The following is a 12,378-nucleotide window of genomic DNA, read 5'->3' on the forward strand; positions in this document are numbered from 1 at the left end:
GTCCAAATATCTAGTGCACCTTACCTTACATATTTTGTCAAAATAAATTGATTCTCAAATTTATCGGTTCTTGCTTTTACCTTTTGAAACTTAATTTTAGTTAAAATCCATCCTCAAATGAGACTCATATTGTATATTGAACCATTTTATCTCTTAGTCATTGATTTTTACTATAATTGAATGAGATGTGTATATATTCAAGTTAGCTTTAATATTGCTCTATACATGCTTTTTGTTGTTTCACAAGATTTTTCAATATATATCTATCTCTTTGATCAGAATAACCTTATGTGTACTTTTGATGTTTGTAAGATATTTTAATCCTTTTTTCAAAAATAAAAAGGAAATAGATTATGCTTATGGAGCCATGTTGAACTCTAAACTGATGTTATGTTTATCCAAAAATAGGTGAAATCATGTTATGTTATGATCCGATTACATCATTTATGTTCTTTTGATATAATTGAAATATATTTTTAGTTAAAATCCTTCATCAAATGAGTCTTATATTACTGTTTTAAAATATCTTTTTATCTCTTATTCATCGATTCTCGTTATAATTGATATGTTTATGTTAACTTGATATTGTTTTATATATACATATGTATAGTTTTATTATCTCATATGTGCTTTTGATACATTCCTACTTTTTTTTTTTTATCAAGAATATCCTTATTCTAGTATTTATGAGATATTATGGATCCTTTGCTAGAAATAAAAAGAGGACAATGTTATATGTACCGCTTGTGTTGCTCTTGTCGACCCCAAAAACTTTATCTAGATGTGGAATACTTGTGTTGTGTGGCTATCTATGTTTCTTTCCTATGATTCCAAGGGAGATGCTTATATATTGTTACATGCTCTTTTGATATGAATAAATTGAATAAAATATCAAATATGATACTTAAGCTTATGTCTTGTATTTGTTCATGATATGCTCCCATGATGTGCTTTGCTCCATTGTTATGAATGAGCCAATTAAAGTGACAAATATAACTTTACTCTTGAGTTCATTGTTTTGCATTCTAATATTGATCGGCTTGTATGTTTATTTTTATTCTTTTGTTATTAATGAATCAAATGAAATATCAAACACAACTTTTAAGTTTATTGTTCTGACATTGATTCACTACTAATGAATCGAATGGAATGTTGAATAATTCTTGCATTTTGACCTTAATATGCTTATATATTTTTATATGCTCCTTTAATATCAATGAATTAAATAAAAGATCAAATATGACTATTGAAATCATGTCTTTGATGATTCTTGATATCAATGAATCAGATAAAATGACAAATATGATTCTTGAGTTTGTTATTTGGTTATCGATGAATCAAATGAAATGTCAAACATAACTCTTGAAATCATATCTTGTATTTTGATCTTCATCTACTTATATGTTGTCATATGTTCCATCGATATCAATGAATCAAATGAGATGACAAATATGACTCAAAGAGAGATAAGGCCAACTATAAGAAATCAAATTTTAATTTTAAAACTGGTATATATTCATGTGGTTGATAAAACTAAGATAATCGAAAAAATATTAAGAAGATTTAGAATATCATTGACAAAAAAGCTAATGCCAAACTCATCAACCATAAGAATAAAAGAAAAAAAATGAATCAGAAATTTATAATAAAAGGTTAAAGACATTTGAGTTTAGTTTAAAAGAGAGAAGTGATGAGAAAAGACTTTCTCATATGTAAAAAATTATAAAAATCATAAAATAAGTTATTGTTTTTTAATGATTGGAGTTTCTTTTGCTCATAATAAGTTGGGTTATCAAATGAAAGATTACCCTTTTGACAAAAAGAAAAATCATTACCTCCTAAGCTTATAGCCTATGTTAGAATATATGTTATCACTAAATATAATTCTAGAACTTTCAAATTAGTGGTTGAATGTATTGTTCATGTTTCTAATAAAAATATAAAAGTTTTGTTTGATCATAGTTCTAACATATCATTTGTTTTATAATATTTTGCTTACTATTTAGCTATTCCTTTGGTTGAAGTGGTTTTAAAATATCATTCTATTAAAAAATTTATCCCGAAATGATAAAACTTTATCCCACATCTTTTTATTGATTGAAGTATGATAATTAGACAATTAGATTTCTTTTTTTAGCGATAGGACGGGGCAGTATCCTTTATTTTAAAATTATTTATTATATCCATATGTTTTTTATTATTTTAAATAAAAATTATTTAATAATTTTTATATTACATAATTTTATATTAGAAGCTTAATTGATATGGACCTAACTGTAAATCCTAAAATCTATACATAATTTATGAATATTTTTATATTAAGTCAATAAAGGAGAAAAATATTAAAAAAGGAGAGAGAAAATGGTTAACATGTATCAATCACTTTGTTTGTTTTTTCTTTTTTTTGCATACTTGTCACGTTGCAACACTTTGTGTTATCTAAACCTAACTAATTATAGAACATAAGCGTAAAACTAATTATCAAATTAGAACCTTATTGTCATCTATGTTAGACTAGAGAAGAGAAGAGAAATTAAAGAAAAGAAAATTTGGATGAGAAGAAGAAGTAAAGTCTTCTTACTTTGGTTGGGGATTTTGGACTAGTTTAACATTTTTAGGAATATAGCTATTAAGATAAATATTCTATCTGATCCTACAATATATTTCCTTATTTATAAGATATTAGTATAACTTTGCTTTTTCTAATAGCATCAAACTCAATTGAGCTATAAACTTAATATTTTAAAATTTATGAGAATCCTGAAGTAACTATCTTATTTTAAAATTAGTATAGAGACTAGATTCTTAGATTTTTCTTTTAGTATCATATTTAAATTATTTGAAGTACAAATACTTATTTAAATATTTAATTTAATTGATCTTTAAATTTTATTAAACAGAGATAAAAAACCTAACCTATCTATCTTATTTTAATTATAGTGTTATGTACAAAACTCTAAGTTAATTAAAATTATTTTTTGTTAAAAATTAGACTCTTTAATATCTTATTTGAATGATTCGAAGTATAAATGTCTATCTAAATATTCTCCTCCTCTCTCCACCGATAAAAATAACTTACGATGAGAGTAAAGCGAGAAGGCAATAGCAACATAAAAAAAAATAGAGGGGAGGGATAACAGTCGATAAAGGCATTGACGATGTAGAAAAACTAGAAGAGAAAAATAATTTAAATATTTTTCGAATTAGAGGTGTTGTTTGAGAAAAATGAGTATCTTTTTAGAAGAAACTAAAAACTAATTTTTTACTAGGAAATAATGAATATCTTTGTCTCTTACCAAAAAGTCAATCAATTTTAGATATTCTCTCTTACCAAAAAGTCAATCCAATTCTAGAAAGTTTCCCAATGCAACAACTAAAAATCAAATAAAAACCTTAATTTAAATGAGCTACAAAGGTTGGGAAGAGATACTCCTTTCCTTTCTCGGATAGGCATTAAACCACTTGGCCTTCTCAGTGCCACTCCTCGTCTTACATGTACTTCCAAACCTCCTGAAACCAAGCAGACACTCCTTTATCCATAATAGTATACCTTACCCACACACTATATTGATCCCTTCATATGACCCCATACGACAGTCTTTTCATAGTATATATAACACTACTCCTGCGTCCTAAAGTCAATGAGCTAAACACGCCGTCGTTGATTCCCTCACTGCTTGCGCTCGCTGGGAAAATTTCTTCCATGCTTTTGACTCTTCTTCATTACCGAACTAAACGCGATTGGTAGTTCTGCAAGTGATTTGACTTTAAACTCGGATTAAGGTGAACAATGTTTATGTTATCTTATCAAATTCTTATTTATATTATACAAAATCACAATATATAACTTATACTTTTTTAGTAGATAAATATTTAAATGGATGATGTTCTTAAAAAAAAATCATAAGCTGTATCTCCAAATATACTTCAATATTATATTGATATGAGTAAGAAAACATCTATTATTTATTGTAGCATGTAGAAAGCTCTTACGTCTCTCTACATATTTTCATTCATTTGATATTTTTAATATTCAAGAAAATTGAGATTCTATAGATCATTCGTAATAAAACTATTTTCTACCAAATTTTATAATTTTTATAAAATAAATAGAGTTCTCATTTTAATAGTCCAAAACAGATAATTTTCACCTTTGAAGATAAAAAGTTGATTAAAAATATTTACTCCAATATCTATTTTTTTATCTATTAATCTCCACTTCTTTTTTATATTACTTCAGGGATAAGATAGTAGAAGGAACAAGAAGTAATTCTAATTTAGAGTATTTTTTAGCCTAACAAATATTAGCCCAATAAATCTCCTCATCCTCATCTATTTATCTTAATCTAAAATTTTGTTATATAATTATAATTATTTAAATTAATTTTATTATAAAAAGCATAAACTATATATATATATATATATATATATATATATATATATATATATATATATATATATATATATATTATAGGTTTGTTGAATTTGAACCACAAAAAAAGTCCACAAAACACAAGAGAAGACTGCCTTAAGGGAACTTGAATTAGCTTTTTCAAAGAGCAGACAAAGTTGTCCATTCGTTGCCTTTTTCCTCACCCTGTCCATTTTGGCTGCACTTCTTTAATCTTTCGTCGGGAAGAAGTCGAAAGCAAAAGAAAACACACTTTCTTTAATGTTCCACAGGGAAGAAGTCGTTCACGTCTCTCAATCTTTGCAATTCACGTAACCCGAGTTAAAAGAGATGAATCAGACAAACGAAGGCCGTAGAAGAATGGGTTCTTGCCCTTGGTTGAATGTATGGTTCGTCCATCCAAAAAGGATGGTGACGATATCGATGTATGACCGTCACCAAGCGTCTTGTTCTTTTCCGTTGCCCCACACAGTGATCCCTTATAGTGGCAGGCGACACCCCCACCTCCCATTCCCAGCTTTGTCAACAGAGACCTGCTGAGCCCTGACTAGGAAGAGAGAGATCGATGAGGAAGGAGAGCTTGGCCTTGTTGACGACCCTCCTCCTGCTGCTGCTGCTTCTGCCGACTACCGAGTCCAAACTTAGCAGGGACGACTTCCCACCAGGCTTCATCTTTGGAGCAGGAACTTCGGCTTACCAGGTAACTCACTCTCGTCGATGCCTTGCTGCTTAATTACAAGGGGTAATTATATAGTTACCTAAATTAATATTTCGATCTCTATACGAAAAATTACAAGAGGTATTCCTATCTCTATATTTTAATTTTTAGTATTGGATTTCATATAAAACTCTGGAACGCCACCCTCGCGCGCCTCCGGCTGCGCTGCGGACGGCAGACCAGCGGCGGCATCGGTGGCACGCGCGGCCGGCGCCCGGATCTCCTCTGGAACAGTGTTCACTAGCAACAGTGTTCACTAGCTAGACTTGGCTGAGACAAAAGAGAGAATTCATGGGATCCTCGCAGTTATTGCAGGTTTCTTTGTGCTCTTACATGATGCATATATCTATGTGCAGGTGGAGGGTGCTGCTGCTAAGGATGGTAGGACTCCAAGTATATGGGATACATATGTTCAAGCAGGTGAGAGAACAAGCTATTCTTCCTGTCAATCTCATTTTTGACTTGGCTTTAATTAAACGATGCAATCTTCTTCTTCTTCTTCTTCTTCTTTCGTTTTCTCGTTTTGTTCTATGCACGTTTATGTCGCCGAAGTAATTTGCACCTAAAACAATCAAGATTTTTCAATAAAAGAAAATAAGAAGAAGATTCTTCATCTGAGTTTAACCTACAAAAGAAACACTAGCATTACATTTTGGGTGATGGATGTGACAGGGGGGATGCTGGACAATAGCACAGGAGATGTGGCTTCCGATCAATACCACAAATATAAGGTCTGTCCGTGCCTCTCTTTCTCGTTAAAGCTTCGTTCATCATACAGAAAAATAAGAGAAAAAAAGTAATTTTAGCAGCCCAACCGGAGCTAATACAAATGACTTAGGAAGATATCCCTAGGCCATAAAATATTTGAAACTACTGAAAAAAAAAAGTCTAAAACAAATAATTAGGTTTTCTTGTGATGCATCTGACTTCAAAACTCAGGCCCTTATTTATAGTTTAAACAGAAGATACCAAATTTTATAGCATATTTATATCCAAGAGCCTCTATGGTGCCTAAAGAGATAATATTCTTTTTTAAATCAGGAACATGTCTAACATTAGTGAGCATCCTCATAATACCATCATGCATTTTAATTCGGATTGTGCCTCTACAACAACATCACACGCGACATTATTGTCCATCAAAATAATTCCACCATTACAAGATTCATATGTGAAAAACAAATCTCTATTAGGACACATGTGATAAGAACAACCCGAATCTAAAATCCATTCATTTTTAGACCCCGTCTTGTGATCAGTAGCAAAGAAAATATTTCCATCATTCTCATCAGCTGCTACACTAACTTCAGCAGACTCAGTAGTTTTCTCAACAATTTTTTTCCTTTTGCTTTAATTTATTTTTAAATTTAAAGCAATCAGTCTTAATGTGTCTCATGACAATATCTACATTCCAAATTTCTATGTTTGGATTTAGATCTAGATTTAGATCTGTTAAATTCTTTTTTATCCGTTTTACCCCTGACAATCAGACCTTCAGCCTGATTCTCTCTACTTTCCCTAGTGATATCCCTATCTATCTGCTTCTTAGATTTTAGCGTAGATTTAATTTCCTGATACGAAATTATTTCTTTTTCATAAATCATAGAATCATGAAAATGCTTAAAAAATTGGGGAAGAGAACACAAAAGTAACTAAGGAATCAAATTTATCAAGATATGAGAGCATAGATGTATCTTCAGTCATATGAAGTATATACAAACTCTGCTTCAAGTAGAGATGATTCTCCATTGTCCTCTTCATATACAAGGTTTTAAGTTTGTCCCACATGCTCTTAGTCGTAGTCTTCGTAGCTACCTCCCGTAAAACCTCGTCAGAGAGATTTAGAATAATGCTGGATCGGGCCTTCTTATCTATATCCGCAAGATCTTCTTTTAATGTATCATCTGGAATGTTCTTAGCCCCATATAGTATCAAATCAACTCCGTCTTGAACTAGAATGATCTCCATCTTGAGTTGCCACATGCCGAGATTTACATGGTTTAGTCATTTGACCTACATTCACAGACGAAGGAGAAGTAAATCACTACTATAAAAGAGAAACTATTACAAATGCCTTAGGAATATATTCCTAGGCCATAAAACACCTAAAACTATTAAACAAGAAAAACTCAAACAATAAGCCCAAACTATTTAACTTAGTGTAGACTTAAACTCAAAACAAACACTTAAGTTTTTCTTTGATGTGGGATTATGTGGGACTTACCTAAGCACATAGAAAAAAGTTCAACGGTAGAAAAAGAAGGCTTGCATCAATGAGGACATGTATATGTACACCCGAATTCCTTTCAATCAAAGATTTGCAATACTCGACACCAAACTCTTATTTTATTTAGCAATACAACGAGACATGGATATAGTATTACCATCGGAAATCAAGCTTAGCTGTAAAATTAACCATGCAGGAAGACGTGAAGCTAATGGCTGACACAGGACTCGACTCCTACAGATTCTCCATCTCCTGGTCGAGGCTTATACCAAGTATGACAGATCTAACTTGTTGAGATGTCCAAAATCCAAGGCGAGATTTAGATTCTTATGTGTCATTTCTTGTTCCTTAGATGGAAGAGGAGCCATTAATCTAAAAGGTCTGGCTTACTACAACAATCTCATTGATGAGCTATTGAAATATGGTGAGTTTAATTCCCACTCCTGAATTATATATTCTAATAAAGAAAAAACCAATTTCTTGCTTATCTTCTTGTTTTGTTTCCTTTTCTTTTTTGATGACGCAGGAATAAAGCCGCATGTGACAATCTATCATCTTGATCTTCCACAAGCACTTGAAGACGAGTATGGAGGATGGCTGGGCCAGAAAATTGTGTAAGCCACCATCCTTTCTCTCTTATTCACGTCGATACAAAACCCGCTTGCTTGATTCAATTAATCCGAGACTAATCGATCTTCGGAGATGCAACCCAGGGAGGATTTCACAGCATTTGCAGACGTATGCTTCAGAGAATTCGGTGATAGGGTGTCTCAGTGGACCACCATCGTCGAGCCTAACATAATAGGGATGGCGTCATATGACAATGGAGTCTTTCCACCAAACAGATGTTCTAAGCCTTTCGGCTTACTCAATTGCACCGTCGGTGACTCCACCACCGAGCCATACATTGCAACTCACAACCTCTTACTGTCACACGCCTCTGTTGTCTCATTGTATAGAACAAAGTATCAAGTAAGTCAGTTCATCTTTTCCAGGATCATGTCCTTTCACCTAGCAATGCACTCACAGAAATGCAGACTTAGTCTATCTTTTCCTATAGGCCGTACAAAATGGGAGGATAGGATTGAATGTGTATTCTTTTTGGTGTTATCCATTGACAAACTCCAGATTAGATTTCCAAGCAACCCAAAGATCATTGGACTTCCTCATAGGCTGGTAAGTGCAGCTCGCAGTCAACTGCATGTTCACAAGAATCATATGCTAATCTCTGTTTGATTTTAGGATCATTAGCCCCCTGGTTTTCGGAGACTACCCAAAGATCATGAAGAAGATTGTCCGCTCGAGGCTCCCTTCCTTCACGGAGGAGCAATCCGAGCAAGTAAAGGGTTCGTTCGACTTCATTGGCCTAAATCATTATCAATCAATCTGGGTCAAGGACAACTCCAACGCTTCCAAGACTGCACCTCGTGATTTCAACGCAGATCTCTTTGCCAAATTCTCATGTTAGTCCTCTTCTTCCTTTAGTTCACATGAAAGCAGTTCATTGATTGCACTCCTAATGGATTGTTGGCACCTTCATGCTTGCAGTTACAAAGAACGACACACCGAGCGGTCAGGTAAACTAATAAGACCAGTTCTTTTAATATGATCAGTTTCTGAATACAGCTTGAGTTGGCTAACCTATATGTGAGGTGTATATCTGAGCCAGTTAATCCCTACTGACGTACCCATCGATCCTGATGGCCTGCCACATATGTTGGAGTATATCAGAGATGCCTATGGAAATCCTCCAGTTTATATCGAAGAAAATGGTCAGTGCTGCTTCACCATAATGACTCCACACTCAGAACCGCATTACATGGTGTGAAATGTTTGATCGTCTCGTTTGAATGTTGATGCATGCAGGTTATGGATATGGAACAAATGACACAATCTACGACGTCGAGAGGGTGAACTACTTGAGTGCCTTCATTAGCAGCACGCTCGATGGTATTAGGTATTTAGCCCGATCATCCACTTCATGTACGCAAGAGTAAGAAAGTGAGACATCTTCATAAATCTCTCTCATCATGTAGGAAGGGAGCCAATGTGAAGGGATACTACGTGTGGTCATTTTTAGATGTCTTCGAGTTCTTGGCTGGGTTTCAATCACGATTTGGGCTATACTATGTCGATTTCAAAGACAAAAACCTTAGAAGACAACCTAAGCTTTCTGCACTTTGGTACTCCGACTTCCTGAAGAAGAAGAAGACTGGCACGTATATAAACAGGATGGGACTGCATGAAAGATCTCATTCTCAACAGTGACTCGAGACTGTTATCATGTTGCTTTGGATAAAGATGAAGACATACAATTAAGTTGAGCCAATGAGAGTGAAGATGCATCATGTTCCCTTCGATCTTCACCAGTTTTCTGCTATTTGAGCTGTTACTACTAGGATGAGCTGCATCCATGGCATTAAGATGTGATGCTATAATAAAGGAGGTTGATCTTGGGTGGGTCAACATTATTGTGCTTAGGTGGTTGTATAAGATTGGCTCAAATGAATGTGATCAAGGTTACGTTCGACCTAGATTTTGTCAAATACAAACGAATAGTTGTCCATGAGGATCTGCTACTACTCGCTAACGATATTGAGATCACCCAACGGTTCGTCAACGCCGGTGCGTCCACCTCTTGTAAGCATAAAAATCTGTAATTATGCTAAGTCAATAATGCGGAATTAACCTATATGTCAGGATTGAAATCAATACATAGATCAAATTATACGATGCGTACCTTTTGATGCCATCCATTCAGAGATCTTGTTTGATCTGCTCAGCACCGTGATCCAAGATTGCTGCAGGCTCCGTCTTTAATCCGATCGCGCTGCGGAATCTGCAGGGAGTGCGAAGAGTAGACCCTTTCTCCTCTCTTCCTATCCTTTCATAGGATCACTCAGATTGATGGATTTTGGGGAGAGGGTTTTGGGAGAGAGTCGAGGAGAATAACTGAATTCCTCAACGGAGAGATGCAAAATATCCTCCCATCAAGGATATCTCCGAGGAATCGTTCCGTAGTGGACTTAGTCTTGGCTAAAATATCGCAACGGAACCCAATTCTATTATATATCTTATTCAATAAAAGGCCACATATTCTAACATTCTCCCACTTGGCCCATTAATTGATAAGATATAAAAGAGATACAAAATCAAAACAAACAAAACAAAATTTGTTTGAAAACAATTTTACCTAATTGGATTCCAAAAATTTTGAAAAAACATTTTATACATGGCCATGTTTTTTAAAAATAAGCCAATAAGTCCAATAAATACAATAATACTATATTAAGTCCAACTATCAATGCGAGTCATAGCGGTTGTATTTCATCAATGTCATACTCCCTTCTATGTACCACAACATTGTTAGTCTTTCCTAACATAGTCCATAATGACCCCTGTAATTTGTCTTGTCAAGACAATCCTGTTGTTACATTCAACCATAATATGCATAAACATAAATGTAAACAGGATAGCAGAAACAGATAACTTTTATTAAAAATGTCAATAATAGCATCCACATAAACATGCATCACCGTATCCTTTATGACTTGCTCACAAGCCCCATTCTAAGAACATGTTCTTTGAATATTTTGCACTGTAAGGCTTTTGTCAATGGATCAGCAATCATCATAGTGGTGCTCAAGTTCTCAATTGACACTCTTTCTCTAACCACCAAGTACTTTAACTCAATGTGCTTGGAACCACTAGAGTACTTGCCATTCTTAGAGAAGAAAACTGCTGCGGTGTTATCACAAAATATCTTCAGCGGCTTGGCAATTGAGTCGACCACACCAAGTCCTGAGATAAAATTTCGCAGCCATAAAGCTTGATTTGTGGCCTCAAAGCATGCCACAAATTCAGCTTCCATTGTTGATGATGCAATAAGTGATTGCTTTGCACTTTTCCAAGAGATTGCCCCACCAGCTAACATAAATACAAATCCTGAAGTGGACTTCCTGCTGTCGAGGCAATTTGCAAAATCAGCATCTGAATATCCAGTTACTTCAAGCTGATCAGATCTCCTGTATGTGAGCATATAATCTTTTGTCCCTTGTAGATATCTCATTATTTTCTTTGCAGCTTTCCAATGTTCCATTCCTGGGTTGCTTTGATATCTACCCAGCATTGCAGCTGCAAAACTAATATCTGGTCTTGTACAAGTTTGAGCATATAGTAGACTTCCAACTGCGCATCCATAAGGAATATTCTTCATTTGATTCTTTTCTAAGTCATTTCTAGGGCACTGGTTTTGACTGAATTTTTCACCTTTAGTAATAGGCACATCATTGGTTGAGCAAAGCTGCATATTAAATCTCTCCAAGATACGATCAATATATCCTTTCTGAGACAATCCTAATAATCCTTGAGATCTATCCCTGAATATCTCAATGCCAATGACGTAGGATGCCTCATTCATATCAACCATCTTAAAGTTCTTGTTGAGAAATATTTTGGTTTCGTGCAATAAACCAAGATCACTGCTGGCAAGTAAAATATCATCCACATATAAGACAAATATAATAAACTTGCTCCCACTTACCTTCAGGTATATACACTGATCAACAGTGTTTTCCTTAAATCCGAAGGAAGTAATGGTATTATGAAACTTTATATACCATTGTCTGGAAGCTTGTTTAAGGCCATAAATGGATTTCTTAAGTTTACAAGCCCAACTTTCTTTTCCCTTTTCTATGAATCCTTCAGGTTGTTCCATATAGATTTCCTCATCCAGATCCCCATTCAGAAATGATGTTTTCACATCCATCTGATGCAACTCAAGATCATAATGAGCTACTAATGCCATAACGATTCTCAATGAGTCCTTTTTAGAAACAGGAGAAAAAGTCTCATTATAGTCGATGCCTTCCTTCTGAGAAAAACCTTTGGCCACAAGTCTGGCTTTATATCGTTCGATATTGCCCGTTGAGTCACGTTTTGTCTTAAAGACCCATTTACAACCGACTCTTTTACAATCATTGGGCAATTCAACGAGATCCCAGACATCATTCTGTACCATTG

At 34.3% G+C, this 12,378-nt stretch overlaps 1 protein-coding gene across 1 annotated transcript; it reads left to right on the plus strand.

Moving 5' to 3' along the window:
• Positions 1 to 4,862: 4,862 nt before the first annotated feature.
• On the plus strand, positions 4,863 to 9,890 carry LOC135623128 (beta-glucosidase 22-like). The gene is made up of 13 exons (XM_065125697.1): positions 4,863 to 5,111; positions 5,486 to 5,549; positions 5,802 to 5,860; positions 7,553 to 7,628; positions 7,709 to 7,780; positions 7,883 to 7,970; positions 8,070 to 8,328; positions 8,417 to 8,532; positions 8,599 to 8,819; positions 8,905 to 8,933; positions 9,026 to 9,128; positions 9,223 to 9,313; positions 9,393 to 9,890. The coding sequence occupies exons 1-13, from the start codon at positions 4,977 to 4,979 to the stop codon at positions 9,622 to 9,624; spliced, it is 1,545 nt and encodes a 514-aa protein (XP_064981769.1). The 5' UTR covers positions 4,863 to 4,976; the 3' UTR covers positions 9,625 to 9,890.
• The last annotated feature ends 2,488 nt before the right edge of the window (positions 9,891 to 12,378 follow it).

The sequence above is a fragment of the Musa acuminata genome, chromosome BXJ2-9 (assembly GCF_036884655.1).
Source record: "Musa acuminata AAA Group cultivar baxijiao chromosome BXJ2-9, Cavendish_Baxijiao_AAA, whole genome shotgun sequence".
In the NCBI taxonomy this organism is placed as follows: Eukaryota; Viridiplantae; Streptophyta; class Magnoliopsida; order Zingiberales; family Musaceae; genus Musa; species Musa acuminata.

Coding starts and splice junctions, on each gene's coding strand:
- LOC135623128 (XM_065125697.1), top strand. CDS start 4,977: ATGAGGAAGGAGAGCTTGGCCTTGTTGACGACCCTCCTCCTGCTGCTG. Junction 5,550..5,801: donor GGATACATATGTTCAAGCAG/GTGAGAGAACAA, acceptor TGGATGTGACAG/GGGGGATGCTGGACAATAGC. Junction 7,971..8,069: donor TGGCTGGGCCAGAAAATTGT/GTAAGCCACCAT, acceptor GATGCAACCCAG/GGAGGATTTCACAGCATTTG.